Source organism: Parasteatoda tepidariorum, chromosome 5 (assembly GCF_982258835.1).
Source record: "Parasteatoda tepidariorum strain Cologne lab strain chromosome 5, Ptep-v5.0, whole genome shotgun sequence".
NCBI classification, from domain to species: Eukaryota; Metazoa; Arthropoda; class Arachnida; order Araneae; family Theridiidae; genus Parasteatoda; species Parasteatoda tepidariorum.
The window spans coordinates 37,056,217-37,078,441 of NC_141759.1; the positions used below are offsets into that span (position 1 = coordinate 37,056,217).

The 22,225-nt window shown below is 28.0% G+C and overlaps 1 protein-coding gene and 1 long non-coding RNA gene across 3 annotated transcripts in view; both read left to right on the plus strand.

Moving 5' to 3' along the window:
* Positions 1–285: 285 nt before the first annotated feature.
* Positions 286–22,225, plus strand: part of LOC107452442 (uncharacterized) — a 59,103-nt gene continuing 37,163 nt past the window's right edge. The window contains exons 1-4 of one of the 2 annotated variants that reach the window (XM_087163679.1): positions 286–439; positions 9,349–9,372; positions 16,632–16,649; positions 22,118–22,132. In XM_087163679.1, the coding sequence (XP_087019805.1) occupies positions 385–439; positions 9,349–9,372; positions 16,632–16,649; positions 22,118–22,132 (112 nt within the window). In that variant the 5' untranslated portion in view covers positions 286–384. The remainder of the gene's footprint in view (positions 440–9,348; positions 9,373–16,631; positions 16,650–22,117; positions 22,133–22,225) is intronic. The other variant, XM_087163680.1, reaches the window with a different exon arrangement.
* On the plus strand, positions 16,658–21,943 carry LOC147808924 (uncharacterized). Its single transcript, XR_015433683.1, has 2 exons — positions 16,658–21,047; positions 21,185–21,943. It is a non-coding gene; the product is annotated as an uncharacterized LOC147808924 (long non-coding RNA).

The window sequence follows — 22,225 nt, forward strand, 5'->3', positions numbered from 1 at the left end:
TTGTTATTTGAACCTCCAAAACTTTAAAACAATATTATGTAAGTTATATAAATTTTTTTTACGTAATTTGCAATTAGTAACAAATATGTTGACACTGTCATTTAACTGAAATTACGAATTTTGAAATTAATATGATTTTTTTAAAAAGCAAGCGAAGCTTAAGTGTTCCTTCACTGGTTAGTTTACCCTATAACTGAAATCTGCGTCATACGCAAGAGAAATAAGCAAACATAAACTTTAAGAGCTTTATGTTTCATTAGTTATTATATTTTACGACTTCGGTGAGTTTACCGGAGATAAAAAAAAGAACACAAAACACTATATAAGTGATAGAAATGAGTGGCAATTTCTTTCGCTTGAAACACTCGTTTACAGACAGATAAAATGACTTCTACTCGAATAATATTTCTACTCACCATTGCAACTAGCATTTACTTAGGTAAGACTGTTTGCCAAACACTTTTTTTATTTGCGTTATGTATTTATTTGCTATTAAAAATGTCAATTAGTGTCTTGAAGTCTTGGCTTCAATGTGTAGATATTTCAGACTAGATTATTGCTCAATCTATTTTATTAGGGTGTGGTTCTTTAATAATGATATTGCATAAAGAAATTATTCCAAAGGTTATGAAAATATGCTCCACTACTATTACCTCCTATATCAGAAAGCCTCCACACGGGTTTTTATAAGTAGTCCGCGCAGATTATTGAAAAAGTGAACCTGTTGTGCGCGTGAATCCAAATTCTTTTGTAAAAGTAATTGAGAGAAATTTATCATACATATTTGAAAATTGAATCTGTAGTGGTTGACAAGTAAATAAGTCAAATCAATCATAATCAAAAAATAAATAAATTTTTAGACATATATTTGCTACCACTATCTTATTTTTACTAGATTTTACATAAATGCTTCTTTCGTAAACTTGTTTAATTTCATAGTGGTCTGATCGGACTACCTACAAAAGACCGTGTGGATGCTTTCAGTTATAGGAGGCGTTGCCACTACGCACTTCACTGCGTATTTTAATCTTGGTTTTAAATTAACCGAATTTTGTTAAAAAACTATTCTAAATGTCTACAAGATAAAGTTTATTGCATATGCCATATAATCTGAGTGTGGTTTTAAAACAATCGGATTCTATAAAGAACAGTTCTATATATCAAAGATATATGGTCCTGCACATATTTTAAAACATGGGTGTAGTTTTAATGAAATCGAGAAATATAAATAGTCCGAAAGTACAGGAAATTTAATTTTGGAAGTTTGAGAAACGTTTTGTTGAGCAGAAGGCATTTTAATAAAGAAAAATTTAACCTTATTGTGTAAATGAGTGTCGCCCGGTGGCCGAGCGGGAGCGCTTCGCGCACAGGTCCTTGGTTCCATCCTCGGACCGAGCAAGGCTGACTCAGCCTTTCATCCCTTCAGTGGGTCGATAAATGAGTACCAAGTATGCTTGGGAACTAAACACTGGGGTTTCCGCGTTCGGCTGACCACCTGACCGAAACATCTGCTCCTGCACCCCAGAGCCAAAGGTCAAGAAAACTGAGATGGTTACAATAGGCCTTGGCCCTCTATGAGCTGTCGCGCCACTGAGTTTAGTTTTAGCGCGAATGACTGTGACGATATTATTACAAATGGTTGGAAACTACTTAAACAACATTCCAATAAAAATAAGAAGTGAATGAAAAATAAACTAAGACAAAGTACATCTTACGTTCCGTAAGCCTATTCGAAGAGACCGAAAGAGGTCGCGACGTCAGTCTTCGGAATATGCAATGGAAAAGTTGGAATTTTTATATTATCTCGATTTAAATCTAGTATGGAGAAAATAAATCTATTTGAAAATTTGCGAGTACAATCTTTGATGCTTTACCATTTCTAGGACTGACTCATTAGTCATTTCTAGGTCTGTCGTGAGCTCATAGCGTGAAGATGCCACAAAAAAAAAACTGCTTAAGCAATTACGGGGGGCTTGTGAGAAACATCAAGCAAGGGGTGGAGTTTCTTTCTGAAGAAAAAAAAAACATTGTATAGTTCCAATCTGGTCAGGTGCGTGAGTGAATGAAAAAAGCTAAGCAATGTGTGCTATTTTCAAGTAATGCATTCAAACGAATATTGCATTCATTTATTTGACTACTATGGTCTTTCTAGGTGAAACATCATTTTATGCGTTCATTATATGACTTAATAAATCTTTTCTTTCATGCTTATGAAGACCTCAAAAAGTTAGAAAAAAAATCAAGTAAACTAGTATAATTATTTTAGGACATAACGCCTCTCAAAGGTGGTTTGCTGACTCACACACACATTAAAAAAAAACTATTTATGTTGTTTTAGATTTAAGAAATTATCCTAAAAATGTAACTTATCCGCGTCATTCACTAAGCTGTTTATTTGCTTTCTGTGTATTAAGTGGTTAGCATTATTAGTCAAAAATTTATTTAGATCGATAATCTTTATTGGGTAAGTCATTTCAAATTCCTGGGTTGCTATAAACCAGAGCTTAGAGAATTGGACTCCGGACCGAAGGGGTGGAGGTACTATCCTTGACTCCGCTAAGACCCACCAAGTACATGTGATGTACAGTCAGCAAAAAAAAAAAGATATCACCCTGAATAACTTTTGTTATAATGATCGGATTTTCACGATCTAAGTGTCAATCTTAATGGTTCCCGGGGGTGACCTCAAATATGCTAATTAATTAGTGCTAACTATTAATTAAGTTACGAAATCTGACACAAAAACGTACTTTCTCTGAATAAACATGTATTTTTTTTTACATATTTGGATTCCTAACCTTCAAAATATAGGGGGTAGCCGCAATCTGGGAAATGTGGTCCCCATAGTTTGGTCAGGAGAGCGATCCAAAGTTCGTACCCCTTAATGTTAATTTCGCTTTTTGCGTTTTCAGTCATATTTTCAAAACTAATGAAGCAATTCAAAAAAAATTGCACCCACTCATAAAACTCATTTACCCAAAGATTATTTCATGAAAAAAATAATTTTTAATAATTATTAATTATTTTTTATTATTTAATTAAATTGAGGATGAAAAAATTTTGAATTATAAGGTATGAATTTTTTTATACCATAATAATCTACATATTTTTCAATAGAAAAATCTAAAGTTTCAACTGTTTTTATTTATTAGAAGCTGAAAAAAATTAAAATTAATTATTTTTAAAAAAATAATTTGGCGACAATAAAAAAATGATTAAATGGGGCGATTAATATTAAAATGTGATAAACTTGCGAGGAACTTGACTTCGCGCGCGTAGTGTAAAATTTCATTCATATTTTTTTCGCTAATAATCGTTTGCTAATCTTTTTATTTTTATTTCTTTCAAACTATAAAATACGATGTTTCTTTTTAGTCATTTAATAATGTATTTGTAATTTAGTAAAGAAATTATGAATAAAACATTTTGAATAAAAAACACTTTATTCAACGAATGTCTAGTTTTATAAAGGCGTGCTTCTGATAGAATATGATTATGCACCAGATTGTGTTTACTTAATGTGATTATTTTTTAATTTTTGATTTTCTTTTTCAATAACTGATACAATTTCAATAATATACACACGTATGCATAGATTTGGAATAATATATTTATCAATTTCTTGAATATATATTTTATAATTATTAATACGAATGCGTAGTCAACATTTTTAATCATCTTAAAACTTCCCCCGGTGGCTGAGCGGTAGCGCTTCGCCCTGTCGTTCCTCGGGCCGGGCAAGGCTGACTCAGCCTTTCATCCCTTCAGTGGGTCGATAAATAAGTACCAAGCATGATTGGGAACTAAACACTGGGGGTTCCGCGTTCGGCTGACCACCTGACCGGAACATCTGCTCCTGCACCCCAGAGCCCTAGGTCCAGAAAACTGAGATGGGCATAGTAGGCCTTGGCCCTCCATGGGCTGTCGTGCAGCTGAGTTTAGAGTAGAGTTTTTTAAAACTTCTTTACATCTTATATATCGCCTTAATCTTAAAATAAATTTGTAAATTACCTGTCTATGCGTGTTTCGCAGAATTATTTTTCTAACTTTTTTATTGAATTTTAATGTAATTTTTTTTTAAAATTCTATTATGTATATTTTTTTCCAATAATATACTAATCAATTGTTTAAGTACTTTAATTTATGTTTTTCTTTAAAATAAAATTACTTTTTAAATTATTACTAAGTTCTTATTGAAAGAAAACTTAAAATTATTGCCAGCTATCTGAGAATTAAATCTTGTTAAGAAATTAAAAATATTCTACTGATCACACTCAATATCATTCGAAGCAGAACAGCTGACTATTTACTAAAAATACTATTGTTTACGAAAAATGAAGATAAATTATTAATTTTATTTTTTTTATTACTTCTTATTTATTCGAGTAATGAAAAGTAAATGCGTATGTGCGCACAGGGGAAAAATTTAACAGATTGTTTTGTTTTTTAAATGAACAAAAAACTATGGGCATGCAATTTTAATTCAACATTCAAAGTTAATCTTGTGCGCTAACCCTTTTAAGTTACCCTTTTGTCTTAAAAAGTTGAAAATATTTTCTTTAAAAGTTGTTTGTATAATTTCTCAACTTTTGCACAGTTCAAAAAAATATTGCTATATCAGGAAAATGTTCGATATGCCTTGTTTTGTTAAACAACTACTAAAATAAAAAATTGCAAAAAGATTTGAAAAATGTGCTATTTTTAGAATCATCATCTCAAAAATTGTTCTTTTACTCCATTTGACTTTTTTCTTCTTAAATAACTTATAATCATAGTTTTAACACACGTTTTGAAGAAATTATGTATACAAATTTCTCCTAATATTTCGTAATAAAAAAACAAGAATATTAATGATTTATTTATACAGTGAAACCTGCCAAGTTGACCACACTTGTAAGTTTTACACCTGAATAAGTTGACCTCAATTATCAAGAACGGAAATTTTCCTACATAATAAAGAAGCAAAACCTTTGTAACTTGACCACCTGTCTATCTTGTATGTTGACCACTGAAATAAGTTAATTTTGTCTAGGAGTATTATGAAATTCTATTCTAAAACCCTCATAAATTGACCAGGAAAAAAAAATTCAGAAAATTTTCTGTCATTTCGCAATGTATGTTAATATTTCACTTGTTTGGTGAAATAGTGTAAAAAGCTAATCTAAACCTTTTTGTGAGTTGACCATCTGGGGAAACTGTAGGGAGTCAGCTTTTGACCATTTCTTTCATTCATTCATTGAAAACAGGTGTGTTAGTTGAAAAGTTGCTCTTCCAGTTGCAATAGTGAGCAAATAGGCTTGTATGCGTAGTAATAACAGAATAAATTTTAAAGTGTTAAAATAATTTTGTTTTGTTAAAGTTTTCAATGTTTTCGTGTTCTGATATTTTAAGAAATTATTTTTATTAAACACTTCACATGCATAACTAACAAAATAATTTTTTTTTAAAAGTTAGTTAAATATTAAAATTATTTCTGTGTAACAAATTGAAGTTCGTTTAGGTTTAAACACATTTCTTGAGATATTCATTTGGCCATTTGCTAAATCAAATTTTTAAGTCAAGTAAAAAAAAAATTTTAATGTATAGCAACATGTAGGAAACGAAAAAGTAAACAATGTCCCACCCCTTCTATAAGTTGATCACTTGTCTACGTTGGCCACTAAAACAATGCACATGAAGTGGTCAACTGATCCAAGTTTTACTGTAATTGTTTCATTGAACCAGAGTAGTTAATTGTTTTCGTAATAATCGGCCTTACAACTATTTAACTTAGATTCTTTGGACTAGGCGTCACTTCATGCATGTCTTTCGAGATTGAAATTTCAAAGATAAAATGTAAAAATTACAAGAATGCGTAAGCTGGTTTCAACTAACAAAAAAAAAGGGACAAAATCGTTGGCAAAAGAAGTTATCTCATGAAAAGAGTGTCAGAGTTGAAAAATTATTGTAAAAACTGTAACAATTGTTACTCTTGTTTAATTAAGGGTATTATAAACCTAATTTTCGTTTAATCATGTTTTTTAAAGAACTAACGAAAGGAGTGTGTAAATAACATCAACTCTTTTTACTGCAAACTAAGTTTACTTAATATCATTTGCAAATATTAAGAAGTACAAATTCTTGACTTACTCCTTAAAATAAAGTTTTATTTCAATCGTAGTTGAAGAAGTACGGATATAGTTAAGGGAGGTATGCGACATTCGGAAAAAAAAGTCGTGTGATAGAGATAGTTTTAAACAGAACGAATTAGTTCTTTTAATTGAAATGCTGACAATATCATTACAGCATTTTGGTTAACAAGTGCCATGAAAAAAGGTTCTGAACTTAAGATATGGATTTTAATATATTTTCCTATTTACATACCTCCTTGATCTCCGCACCGTTTTAATATTCTGTAAAGCATAAAATGAAATAATGTTGAATAAAAAAATAGATTTCAAATGAAATATTTCATTTTCCTTAATACAGGGTATCTGTTACATTTTAAATTTTCAAATTCCAAGAATTTTCATGATTTAACGAAGTTACTATTTTCTCCGATAAAAACAGAATAATAAATTCAAAAAGCATTATAATCACATTATATAAAATAGGTATAACCAAAACACTGCAGTAAGAACGCACTTTAATACAAAACCCCTCTATTTAAGCTTTTAGCTCAATTTCCGCTTTTCGTTTCATATTTTGTAATGTGGCAATCTTTTTCGAAAATATTTTAAATAATTCTTTAACAATTTCACGTTCATGTAATAAGTTCATTTGAATTCGCAGCTCGCTTTATAGATTTCGTTTCATGTTTTATTCTGTTTCTTCTTTATACTTAATTTTCTGATTTCGCTTGATATTTTTACTTATTGTGTTCCATTATGTTTGTAATTTTTTTGTAAAATTTTTTTGAGTGCTTCTCAAACTATTGCATTGATATATTTTACTTTGGCTATATTGATACAATAATAGAAAGTACTATTTTTTTGCTGATATAATCGTGTAAGCTGATGAAAAGATTATATCTTTTATTTTCCGGATATTTTTAGAATTTTTTTTCCGGTTTCTTGCTGTTTTATTTTTTATTATTATTTTTCTTCCCCCCTTTTTTATTGTTCCGTAATTTTTCCCAAGTTTTTTCGACATTTTGAACTTATTTACTTATTTTATGAGTTCTATTTACTTGCAGCTTATGCGCAATAAATAAAACTTATTATTTTTCGTAATTTTCTTCGTGTTTTTTTTTGTTTTTATTTATTATGATATATATATATATATATATATATATATATATATATATATATATATATATATATATATATATATATATATATATATATATATATATATCAAAATGCTTTTAAAATGCCTTATAACATTTATTAAGTTTTACAATTTTATCGAAAATAAATACCGTGATTTCTATAAAATTTGGCGATTATGCATCAGAATAGCTATCTTTTTTCAGGTCCACCTTTGCTTGATCACTTTCTTTTCCTTTCCTAAGAAACTCGAAGTGCGGGGCAAAAGCATTTAACCCTACAACTCTTCATAAATTTATGATAACTTATGAAAATTTGGTTTTAATTCAAAACTGTCATACAAATTACATTAAAACAGCATTACAAAAATAAATAATGTCAGATAAAAATTCAAAGATTCTATAATCTTGGAGAATCAAAAATAATTTATTAATTTATTTAAATTTCCTTTTTAAAGGAGATTTAAAAAAAAAAAAAAAAAAAAAGCCCAGAAAGCAAAGTGAAAAATTCTTTTGGTTGCTTAGCAACGAGAAGCACTATCTTTTCCCATCTTGTCATTCATTCAGTTTCTTTATGGTTGTTATAAATTATTTCCCCTTCTATGGCGAGGTAATTTGGCATATTTTTAAACCATCGCCAGATATATAAATCCCTATTGCGACCTAATTTACAACCCATTTTTTTCGAAATTTTGTCTACCCCCCCTATTTTAAGGGTCAGAATTCCAAATATGTAAAAAAAAATACATGTTTATTCAGAGAAAGTACGTTTTTGTGTCTGATTTCGTAACTTAATTAATAGTTAGCACTAATTAATTAGCATATTTGAGATCACCCTCGGGAACCATTAAGATTGACACTTAGATCGTGAAAATCCGATCATTAGAACAAAAGTTATTCAGGGTGATATCTTTTTTTTTTTGCGGACTGTACGTGCTTGAAAAGTTCTGTGGTTGGTCGCTTAGCAGCATCATGGTCACGGGGAACTGGAGAAAATTTTCTTCTCCTTCAGATCTATGCCAAAATTGAAGTGGTCTCTCGAGTGAATGGTTTTGCCACCTATTCGGGAGGTTTTGAGCTGAGACATATTTTCCCCTGTGTGGTGCTTTCTTGTCAAACGAAAGGCATACCTTCCTGACTTAATTTGCAAAGGCGAAAGGTTGGCGTGCTTGGCTTGTCCTAGTGTCATAAGAAGCAAAAACATTTTGAATTACAATACATTTTAATAAATGTATCTTTAATGTTCTGTTACTTTGCCAAATATAAGATAATACATTAAGTTTTCGTCGGAGTTGTCGCCTCTTCAGTAAGAGTTAAATTTTCGTTGGCATAAATGTGGAAAACTCAATTTCCTTTGTTTCCTTCCTTTTGTTTTTAAATTTAATTGATATAATAAGGTTCAACATCGGCTTTTTATGTTGTGTTAATTGTTTTAAAAATAGATTTAATATTTACTTCGTTTATATTGAATATAATTTCATGTTAAACGGAAATTCTCATAAATAAATTTTTAAAAAAAATTTGAATAAGATTTCAGTGCTTTTATGGGCTTTAAAAAATTAATAATAAAGTTATGTTACAGATAATGGGATGTTAGTATAAACTTTGTTTTTTTAAGATGTCATTTAGTTATTAGGAGTTTTGGCAAATTATATTTTTCTATGAATATGTTTTTTACTTTACAAAAAGAAAGTGGCATTTGAGAATCTTTCAAAATTTCATGCGTTTAATCTTTATCACAAATTTTTAACAATTTTGTTAAGTTGGAAATTTCTACAAATAAAAATGACATAATGTCACTGTTCGGTGCATTAAAACAATTTTCAGATGATTTATTCATATGCGTAATTAAATTATTTATGTCGATTGTTGTTTTAGAAAAAAAGCTCGTTAATTTTACGGATTATTTCTGTAAAATTGTCGTTTGCATTTTAAAACTGAATTTTTCTTTTCTAAGCGTTTGTATAACTTAATTTAATTCGGCAGTATGAGTTATATTAAAACGAAAGTAAATTTATTTATGTTCAAATTCTGATATTTAATGCTTATTATATTTAAATGTCTGTTATAGTATTAATTTTATTTACTTATTTTTGTTACAGTGCATGGGGATTTATTTGCCAATTGTAAGTAATTTTATAATTTTTATCCTTGATCATCAACGCATGACACATTTATGCATTTTTTATAATAAGTACTTTAATTGTTACTTTATTGCTTATTATGCATTTTAATCACGCATTTTAACTGTTTAATTTACTTTAAATTGTCATTTTTTTGTTACTTTTATTTAGAAATTTATCTTAGTTTGAGAAATAAAAGTAGTAGTTTTTAAAATTTCAAATTTTAATAATAAATATTATAAATTTAAAATTTGGCTCTTTTATTTCTCTTTTTTCTCCAGTAGAGTTCAAATTTTTTGCTAACTTATAGAAATAGTCTTTCTTTATTTTTATGTTTTTTTTTATTTATCATGCATAGTACAGTTAAATTAAGCTGAATTGAAAAACCCTAGTCCAGCTCACGGCCATATAGATTTCTTTGCATAGCTGCCCAACCGGAAATCTGCTTCCCAGAATATTTAAAGCAGTAGCCGTACCTCAATCTAAGTTAGCTTAATTTATTGACACATTAAACCTTTCTTCACAATTAATGGGTTAATAGTTGTGCCGAAACATTTTATGAGCTAGCACTTTTTGCACCACAATTATTAATCTATGATTAAGTTGTTTGTATAAAAGCGTTCAAAAAAATTAAACTTAAATTTAATTTATAAAATCAATAATAAAAATGATAAACAATAAAATTTACTACCACTTTTAAATATTAATATAAAAATGTCTACATAAATTAATACGAATGGACTATTGATTGTTAAACATCTTTGAGACGGGTTAGTCATATGCAGTCCTAGACTTGAACCAATGAAGATTTGACAGACAAATTTGCGTTTAAAAAAATTGAACTTAAATTTAATTTTAAAATCAGTAATAAAAATTCTAAACCATAAAATTTACTACCACTTTTAAATATTAATATAAAAATGTCCACATAAATCAATACGACCGGACTATTGATTGTTAAACATCTTTGAGACGGGTTAGTCATATGCATTTTCAGACTTGAACCTGTGGCGTAACTACCACTATAAATTTTAAATACCAAATCACTAGTATATAAGACATGCTAACTCTATTTTATTTCGAGGTCCCTTTCGATAAATAAATCCCCACATTGGTGACGCAGACGTGATTGCCAATATTGATCGTTAAACCACATTAAATAGTTGACATGCTAAAAAATATACTGCTCAAAGAAAAAGAAAAAAAATCTGGTGAAGTAAATAAAGTCTCTCAGTAATAAACAATAATGAGTAAAATGCTATGAAGAAAAAATATAATGAGCAAAATATATCTAAATAAATAAAACAGCATGATTCAACTAGTAGTATTCGTTTATCGAATTCTATCACAGATAAAATTCTGGAAGGAGAGTAATGTGGTGTAACTACCACTATAAATATTAAATACCAAATCACTAGTAAGTAAGACATATTAACGTGATTTCATCTTGAGGTACCTTTTGCTAGATGAAGGTTGACACAGTCGATAAATAAATCCTCACAGAGCAACGAAAGTTTGACAGACAAATTTGTTAACCTAACTGTTGCAGTAGCAATTTATTAGTGGGCGGGTAAATCTGTTTGAATTATTTAATTCAATAGTGTTCAGTTCAAAACAAAAACCTTATAGTTAAGTTTTGAAACATCATAGATTTGATATGTTAGAATTAAAATGAAAGCAAAAATTAGTTCTTCCCATATTTACTAAAAAAAAACTGGACACTGGACAAATAAAATTCAAATTTAAAATTATTTTATAGGCTGCAATTTAGAAGTTTAGTTAATTAAATGAGCAAGTATAAAAAGTGTGTTTCATATGGCTTTATTAGGAATTTAATCCAGAAAATTTGACTGCTCACTGCATCACAAAGGAGCAGGAAAATAACAAAGAAACAATTCAACAATTTTGGTAAAGTGAACAAAAAAGAACAATAAACATTTGAATCAATAAACATTTCAACAATATAAAACCTTAAACATTAACATGAAAAAGGTAAAGTTAGTGACAATTAATGAGAGTTTTTGCGTCCCAATACAATTTAGTGACATTCCCACTTTTCTGGAAGTTCCTGTCTAGTCTCTTGCAAAATAAGAGGTGATCAGAGTTTAATACACCTGTGTCACAAATTGGGCATGCTTTGCTGGGAAGAATTTTTATGTTATATAAATGTTCTGATAAGCAATCGTGGCCTGTTTTAAGCCTAAAATGGGTTACTGCTTCCTTACGGGGTTGGTAGCAGAGAAATTTCCAATTGTCTTGAGTATTTTCCCATATTTTGCCTTTTGATTTTATAATTAAATCAAAAATATTTATTTCGTTGAGTTTTTTCATGACGTATTTTTTAAGAGTATCAGGTGTGACGGTTGTTATTTCTTGGGGCATAGTTGTTCGTTTTTTGCCAGATAATCTGCATTCTCATTGCCTTCAATACCAATATGTGAAGGGATCCACTGTATAACTATAGTTTTATTCAATCGAGTATAAAAAGTCATACAACTAAACTATTCCATCCTGAGGCTTTAAGAATAGCTTATCGTAATTAGTTCCTACCATAAAATTAATTCAGAGCTAATCTTATAATAAAAATAAAATAAACTAGTGAGCTGGTTTAAAATTTATTAAAAGGAAATTGGAGGGATGAATAAGGAAAATAGGATAAGAAATATCTATAGAGGCTGGACGAAATGATTGAAACACTTTTATCTAATACCGTTTTTAATCTTTCTCAAAAAATATTAAACGAATTATTTTATAAATGTTTAGGTTAAGCGATTTCTCATTCTTATCGATGAAGTTTAACCCCTTGGGGACGGTTGATTCAGAAAAGCATTCGTACAAAATCAGAATCAAGTTGTAATTAAATAAAAAAGGGTAACTTAAATGTAGTCGTTGTTAATTTGACAGACTTATTTTGCTTTTACTTTAATTATTGTTAATTTAATCATATATATAATCAATATTAATTCAAAGTATAACTAAATAGTTTTATTTTGAACAAAGTAATGGTGAATTAAATAAGTCAAACAATTATGACTCCGCCCATAAATAAACTGCTAAAGAACTACTTTGATTACCAGTTTTATCTTTTTACCCTGGTTTATACGGTTTTATGCTGGCACGTATTTGTGACAGTCGGTGCGAAAGGGTTAAAGCTCTTATTAGAGGATTGAGGGTCCAACAGTAAATTGAAAAGGGAAAATAATGTTTTTGATCACCCTATGCCAAAAACGGAAGCAATGAGTTTGTAATTTGTAACAATTATTTCAGCTTTCATATGCAACTAGTAGTGAAAAAAACTTCATAAACCTAGTTCAAATATTTAGGAAAATAAGGACATTTTTATGAACAAAAAATGTTGTCTTGCGAATTTTTTTGCTATAACTTTAAAAATATTCAATAAAATTAAACAAAATTTTTGGAGCAATTTAAAATGGATTGCAAACTTTTTGATTCAAAATTTGAGAAAAATTTGTTAAAGCTGCGCAAAATATGATTAATTAAAGTAAGTTCTTTTATACTGAGCATGAGTGGCAAAAATTTAATTTTTTTAAAATTTCATTGTGAATCGCATTTGGCAACTAATAAAAAAATCAGATTTCAATATCTTAAAAATTTAAAAAGTTTCAAGCAATTTTCTAAGTAGTTTTCGCATTTTCAAAAACAGAGCTATGTGTGAAAAGGTGTTTTACACAAATTTCATTTGTACTAGCAAACAAGATTTATTAAAACTACATCGGCATTGCTTGGAATCATCCTCAATAAAATAATCTTTTTTGTCGCATGTATTCTTGTACAATCATATTTCGGTGTAAAAGCATTTATTATAAGATATTATCATTTGTTATTTAATTTTGTCCTATAATATAAGATAATACTTGTAGGAAACTCATTATTTTGAGTTTGTTTTAAAAAGTGCAAAAACTACTTAGAAAATTGCTAAATTTTTAAGACATTCAAATATAAAAAATTTCGATTAGTTACCAAATACGATTCACTACAATTTATGAAAAAATGATATGGAATTTTTATCACGTCTTTAAATACTCATATCTTGCATATTTTTTAAGAATATTCTTTTCAAATTTTGAAGCAATAATCATGTATTTAATTTCAAATTGCTCCAAAAATTTTGTTTAATTTTATAGAATATTTTTAAAGTTACAGCAAAAAACAGAAGAAAAAATTATTTGTTATAAAACTGTTCATATCTCTATAAATATTTAAGCTAGATCTACAAAATTTATGCAATTTTTGCAAACAACAACCAAAATAATTTATATAAGTTATCATCTTATTCTTTATGTTAGGGTGTCCAGAAACACTTGTTTTCTTTTTTAATTTTTTGTCGATCCCTCAAACTCCTGAGAGCTTTAAATTTTATTGCAAAGTATACAAAATCGTATGAACTTGATTCTTTATAAAATCTTAATTATCAGGTGATACTATAGGGGAGAGTGGGGTCAATTGTAACATTTTTTACTTAACTATTTTTAACTAACAAAAAATCCAATATATTATTAGTATTAATTGACAGACGAGTAAAGTAGACTATCCTCTACTAGAAAAAAAAAATAAATACCTGATTTTAAATATTATTATATTAGTTATTAACAATTTTTGACAGTCGTGCAGTTGTTACAATTGTCCCCACTTACGGGGTCAATTGTAACAGTTCATAAATTCAACTAAAACATAGTTAATTATACATATTATCATAGTTGTGATATATTTTTTTATTGATCAAAACAGTAGTGATATTTTAGGAGTAAAAATAATAATGAGCAGAGACCTAAAGGGTTAAACTTTTAACTTTAAGGGGTTAAAAATGTTAATTTATGCTGTGAAAGGTGACAAATAAAATAATAAACATGCAACATAATATAAATGATATAGGAAACTATTGGTGGTTCTTAAAGAGCTAAGTAATGGTTTGTAAACATAAGATTATTTATTTTCAGCTGTTACAATCGTCCCTTTACTTATTGTTACAATTGTCCCCAAGACGCCATTTCAGCTTCATTTGTTAAAAACAATGCTAGTTAATTAGCAAAACTAGTGTTTTTTTTATTGAAATGTTAATTAAAGTGTCCACTTACGTATTCGGTTACTAATTTTTATTTGTTTAAACAAAATTACTTTGTTACAATATAATATTCTAATACCAAAAAAAAGTACTTGCGTGGCGTGAAAATATCTTTTGTGACGTAACTCTTTCAAAAGTACATAAAAATGGTTGCCATCAGGGGTGTACATGTAGATTTATTAAATACACCTTGTGCGCCACCTAGGAACCAAATCTAGAACCCAACACTCGAAATTTTTGCTCTGTTACAATCGTACCCTGTTACAATTGACCCCACTCTCCCCTATCTATACATCTATACACCTATACATAATAATAAATGCGGCTGTGTGTGTGTCTGTCTGTCTGTAATCACAATATATCGCCCCAGAAGCTTCGCCCAGGCACGAAACTCGGCACATAATTGTGTTTTGACATAATAAAGAAGTACTTTTTTTCTTTTTCAAAAATTTTGATTAGTTATTTAGTAATCAGTCATTTTGTAAGTCTATGCTTTTCGTCTGCTTTTTCGTCTTCAAAGAGCCATATTCAAAAAACTATTAAAAATGCATATACTTTTCCCCACTCTTATAAATGTATGCTAATGCGAACCTCACAATTGAAATATTAATTTTCGACAACTTAAACCAATAATATACGAAGGAATTAATAATTTAATTGTAAAGTTCGCATTAGTTTACATTTATTAAAGTGGAGAAAAGTTTAACTTCTGTATTAAAAATGTGGCAACATATTCGATACGTAAATAGAACGCTTCGCTTTGATATATTTGTCGCTGCTCATAATTGTTATAATAAGTTTTTCTTCTTCTTTCCACGCTCTATTTTTTTTTTCTTAAGCGAAGACGATAATTTTTATAGCGATATTGTAGTACTTTGTACAACTAAAAATTCTTTTCACAACACTTTAAAAATATTTACTTTATTTTCTTTATATATACAGAGAACAGTCGGCAAAGAATTCGATTAGGTTGAAAAACATTTCGCTAAAAAGGAACGAATTCCAAAAGAAAAAATAAACAACTTAAAGAATAAAAATGCTGATGCCAGCCAATTTTTTGAAAGTTAACTTAGAAATAACAAACCAAACGATGTTAAATAACAAACCAAACGATGTTAACAAAATGACGTAGAAAGCGCAACTAGATCAAAATTATACAAGCACAACTAGATCAAATTATAATACCTGAGTGCTTGACGTAACAGATATAGAAATAGAATTTGATACTATAAAAAATTATATAGAAATAGAAATTGATACCATAAAAAATTTATTCGTTTTCGTGTTCTTTTCATGTATTTAGCATTTTAGTTTTTTTTTCTTAAGCGTTGTAGCTATATAATTTCAAACATCCTCAAGAGCTATAACACATCTGCAGCAGAACTGGATATGAAGACAAAATTGCTGGACAGGAACACTTTAATTGTCCACTAATCTTCAGATTTCCGGCTATGTTTTAAAAAACTTTATTTGTGAAAACCTTTAGCTTGGCGAACAGCTGGGCGCCTTTGGCGGCTAGTATAATATAAATTTGACGATAAATATAGAATATTCATTATATCAAGAATTATATTAGTATGTTATAATAATTAGATCAAATTATTAGACGCACTGTAGTTTTTTATAATTACATAATTTGCACGAGTTTATAGGCAATACTTTTAATGTTAAACATACATGTAATGGGTTTTTATTCCGGAGATTTTTTATACACTTATATACTTCTTATTTGTATTTATTTTTAACGTATTGTATGACAATGTTAAGCAATTGATACAGGAAGGTAAACAAATGAAAACCGGTTTATTCCGAGTTAAAACAATACAGCTGTATAATCTCACTTGATAATTATAAGCACTGATAATTGTTACACAATGTATATATATATATATATATATATATATATATATATATATATATATATATATATATATATATATATATATATATATATATATATATATATATATATATATATATATATATATATATATATATATATATATATATATATATATATATATATATATATATATATATATATATATATATATATATATACATTAACTGGTCTTTTACCTGGTTTAGTTAGGCCAATATTAAGTGTCGAAATTGTAATGATTTGCATATTTAATGTAAATATAAATTGTTTCATGAATTTATATTTTTTCTATTACAGTGAAAACCGCACTTGCTGGTAAGTGTATTTCATGCAATATTTTTAAAAGTCATTTTTCGAAAAATTTAATTAAATTCTTTGCAATTATTAGATAATGTGAAGTCTGTAATCTAAAAGTCTGTACATCTTAAATGAAACTAAACATCTCATTTTAACGCAGATAACGAATTTGATAGTCAGATATACCCATTAATGCATAATGGAAAGCTTAATATAGAGTCAACTATGCACTTTAAATGAATTTTAATGGCTGTAATCATGGGTTAAAAAAATTTTAAGAAAATATAATTATAATTATCATAAGCTATTTAATGTATTTAAGAATTAAGTTATTAAATAAATAATATCTTGAGAATTACTATAGGAATTCAGAAAAAATTCCTGATTTTCTAAAAATAGTGAGTAAACTGTAAGAATTAACTAAAACAATAAAAAAAAATTTAATTCTATAAACAAAAACACAACAATGCAACATTTTTAATTGAAAATTAAGATTTCTTCTCTTAAATAGAAAGATAAAATGAAACCATTATTAATTAGGAATGTAATGAAGGATACATTAACGAAAAAAAATGTCATTCGGTACATTCGGAACTAAAGGTACGAAATATTTTTCACTGCTTGCTACACTCAAATTCTTTTAAAATTGCATTGTTATAATTGTCTGCAAATGTAACGCGAAAAAAAAGCCTCCTTGGACAAGTGGTATTGCTGATGCTCGCTTTATAGCACGAAGGTCCTTCCTTAGCTTGTACTCTCTGTTCTTCAATATAACAAAGGCTTAAAAGCTGAACTCTGCATTGAGTACACAAGCTTGCATATAAAAGTGAAACAATATATAAAAAAAATATTTTTAAAAAATTGTCATCGCCGCAAGGTGATCACAGGTTACCCATTGGCAAAATGGTTGTTGTCTAATTTTTTTTGGAAAAGCAACTTTATTGTGTTCTCATCTTGGACATCTTTAACTGTTAATCCTGAGCTACTCAGTGCACAATTTCGCAGACATGTTAATCACCGTGTTAATCAGTTCGAACTCTCTATATTTGTGATATTTGAATTAGTATTGAAAATCATTCAGTTTGAACTATGGGTTAGAATTTCTGATTCTTAATCAAAACAATAAAAACAAAAATATCGTTCAAATGATGAAATTCCCTTTTGCTCAGAACTCAAGAAGTATTTATGGGTTCTCTCTGTTCCCATATTCCAAATATAAACTCACCAACTTAATGCATAACAAAATTAAAAGTGAAAAAAAGAATTCTAAAATTATAATCAAACAGCACGGTCACCATAGCAACGCATGTAATGACGACGCATGCTCACTGTTTATTATTACTCTTGATTATTGTAGTTGAAAAGTGTGAGGACGCCATGAAATCCAAACCAATATCCATTTTGCCAAAGGGTAATATAATTAAATAAATGTTGAAAAATAAATTATATTAGAGGAGAAAAGGACGTACTTACGCTAAACAACAATTTCTCGATAGCAGGAATACGAAATTGAATCGGCAGTTCAACGACGTTATAAAATAACATAAAAAATATGACGGACAATATATTTCAGTTTAAAACTAAAGTTTTCTTTCCGCAATATGATTACTTTAGTTATTACATTTAACGGTTTTATGTTATCTTTGAATATTTCCCATTCTACATAATTCCAGAAATTTTTTATTTAATTAATTTTATTGAAAATAATACTTTTCTGCCGAAATTATTGGATATTTTTTATGATTCTTTTAATGTAATGTTTTAAATGAATAAGTTAAAAAATGTAATTGCTAATAATTAACTGGAATTTTTAAAAAAAATTATTTCAATCCTTGACTAAGCACACAGAAGCTTGCTTAAGCAGTATAAGCTTAATAAAATAAGATTTATTTTCCTTTCTTATTAATATAGTTGAGAAAATTTGAATCTATTAAATTGCTTCGCATTTTTAGCTATATTTTTTATATTACGAAGTAATATACTCATGGATATTTCACCGGATAAAATCAAAGAAAAAGAAAAAAAATCTTGATTTCAGATTTTTGATGGAGGTTTGCTTTTTGGAGCTGCAAAAAATTAAATATGTGTTCTTAGAATATTGATATTTTTTAATTTTAATATTGTGTTCATTATTTGGCTGTTTTTCATTTTAGGCAACTTCAGAAAAATTCAAGTTTAATTGAGGAAAAAATTTAAAAGCAATATATAACGTGATTTTTTTGCAATTTAAAGAAAGGAATACTAAAATAAGTTCCGCTAAATAGTTTTTTGCAAACACGCAAAAAAGTTCTTAACTATTTATTGTGCATTAAATGAATAGTTACACAGAGCGACTTATTAAGAAATATGGCCTTTTTGAACCAAGTGGTTAAATTAGAAGGCGTAAAATGTTAAATAGGTATTGTAAATATTTTATAATAATTATTTGATTATTATAATATTTTATAATAATTATTTGATTATTGCATCATTTTATAATAATTATTTGTTTATTGCATTATTTTATAATAAGTATTTGATTATTTCATTGTTTTATATTAATTATTTGATTATTACAATATTTTATAATAATTATTTGATTATTGCATCATTTTATAATAATTATTTGCTTATTGCATTATTTTATAATAATTATTTGATTATTACAATATTTTATAATAATTATTTGATTATTACAATATTTAATTGTCAAATGTTAGATTTGCGATAATTGTGAAATATATGACATTTATGTGTTATTTTGTTCTGGGATGTAAAAATAGCACTTTTCCGAGACCTTTTAGTCTTCAAGTTCACTTTATAAATTGCTAACAACTTATTAACTGGATGTTTCATTCTAACAAAAGTTTATACATTACAATTTTCAAACTCGTTGTTATTAATAAGCTGTTAAATGGTATTAAATTCATTACTAGGAAAAATATTTCTAAATTTTTATTTAAGCATCAGCCTTATTTAACAGAATTTTCGAAAATTCTTCACATGTATATTTAGTTTTTTTTTTTGGAACTGTATTTCTCCGCTCGAATAGATACCTGCAAGTGACGTCACTCATGGTTAAATCATGGTATTTATTTATTCCACGATTCAGTAGCCAATCAGGTTCTATACACGCGCGTGATAACACTTCCAAATATCCAATTAAATCTGATCCGAAAATTGATTCAATATGATTATATACCTAGCATTATAGTTGCAGCTTTAAATGCCAAGCATAACCATGTGATTAGTTCTAACCGTGTAATTCTCGAGTAGCAAGTACCCATTTAGCCCCGAAGATTTGAATCTTGGTAGCTAAGGCCATGAATGCAACAAATCTTGTCTTGTAAGTTTCACATGATTATGGCCATTTCATAAAGTTTTATAAGGAGATATTTCGAAAAGAATATTATACGAATTTCAGTAATTCATCAGAATTAGGACATTTTGTGGTCAAAATTAGGGCATCCACCCCCTTGGAATAGGAACGTAACGTAGAATATGACCAAAGATTCGAAATTTTTTTGAATAGTCTTCAGAATGAGAGAAAAAGAGGTGTAATAATTGTTTTTCTTAAGCAAGAAATCTTTTCGAAGACATATTTATCGATGTATGCAGATGCTGGTTTTAAATGTAACTATAAGTAACAGATAATAAGTAACCAGTATATTAACAAGTTTTCAAGTGGAACTTTTTTATAGAAATGCATGCGACAGTTAAGGAAATTTGAGTAAATGAAAGTTCTTGAAGAGTGAAATAAGCTCTTACTTTTCTAAGTTATAAACTATTCATAACAATTCGTTATTTTTCACCAAAATGCCAAGAAGCATTTAAAATAACTTGAATACAAAAAAATCAAGAGCGGCAAGTATACGATATGCTTCACGATATATTTCAAGAAATGCAGCTTGACATCCATTCATTCATTTTCTTTCTGTTTCTGATAAAACAACGATAAAACAGAATTTAATATATATATATATATCTTCTATTGCGCGTATATGAAATTTGAGACTGTACAATAGTTTAAAATTATTTGAAAAAGATTTCAGAGCGAGAGAAAAGCTTAAATGATTTCAAGAAATTAGTCTTCTCTCGTCTGTTAGGTCTAAAATGGAAAATTCTTGAAAAATTCAAGATCATACTAAATTAATTTCTTCTTTTTGTTGACAAGTAGACAGGTGACAGTTTAAAATGAAAAATATCATACTATGAAATTCATCGCACAACACCTTTTTTAGTGTTTTCTTTTATTACATATTCTAATTTATTTATAAAGCAATTTAATTTCTTCTTTTCCTTGACGCGGTAGACAGGTAACAGTTTTAAATGAATTCAATACACGAAACCCTTTTTAGTGTTTCCGTTTATTATATATTGCCGAGCCTTCATTTACAAGGCAAATTAATTTCTTCTTTTTGTTGACGCGGTAGACAGGTAACAGTTTAAAATGAAAAAAGATCATACTATGAAATTCAACACACGACACCTTTTCTTAGTGTTTTCTTTTATTATATATTCTACTTCATTTATAGGGTAAATTAATTTCTTCTTTTCGTTGACGCGGTAGACAGGTAACAGTTTTAGATGAATTCAATACACGAAACCCTTTTTAGTGTTTTCGTTTATTATATGTCGCCAAGCCTTCATTTATGAAGCAAAATTAATTTCTTCTTTTTGTTGACGCGGTAGACAGGTAACAGTTTAAAATAAAAAAAACATACTATGAAATTCAATACACGACACCTTTTCTTAGTGTTTTCTTTTAATATATATTCTACTTTATTTATAAAGTAAATTAATTTCTTCTTTTCGTTGACGCGGTAGACAGGTAACAGTTTTAAATGAATTCAATACACGAAACCCTTTTTAGTGCTTTCGTTTATTATATGTTGCCAAGCCTTCATTTATAAAGCAAATTAATTTCTTCTTTTTGTTGACGCGGTAGACAGGTAACAGTTTATAATGAAAAAACATACTATGAAATTCAACACACGACACCTTTTCTTAGTGTTTTCTTTTATTATATATTCTACTTCATTTATAAAGTAAATTAATTTCTTCTTTTCGTTGACGCGGTAGACAGGTAACAATTTTAAATGAATTCAATACACGAAACTCTTTTTAGTGTTTTCGTTTATTATATATTGCCAAGCCTTCATTTATAAAGCAAATTAATTTCTTCTTTTTGTTGACACGTTAGACAGGTAACAGTTTAAAATTAAAAAGATCATACTATGAAATTCAATGAACGACACCTTTTCTTAGTGTCTTTTTTTTAATTATATATTCTACTTTATTTATGAATCAAATTAATTTCTTCTCTTTGTTGACACGGTAGACAGGTAACAGTTTTTGTTTATGGAGTTAATCTGATTACTTATACTTCTCTCTATTGAGTTACTCGGATCTTGTTTTTGTAATTTGATTATTATATATTTTTTAATGTAGATAGTTTTTTTTTAAATATTTCTGTAAGAAAGTATTAATATTTTTATTATTTTCAGATGCAGAAAACAAGCGTAAGAAGACTTTTTTTTTCCTTCTTTTTGTTAGTTGCGGTTTAGAAAAATTGATAATTTTATTCTAAAATGTAGTTCTAAAGCTGTTTGAGC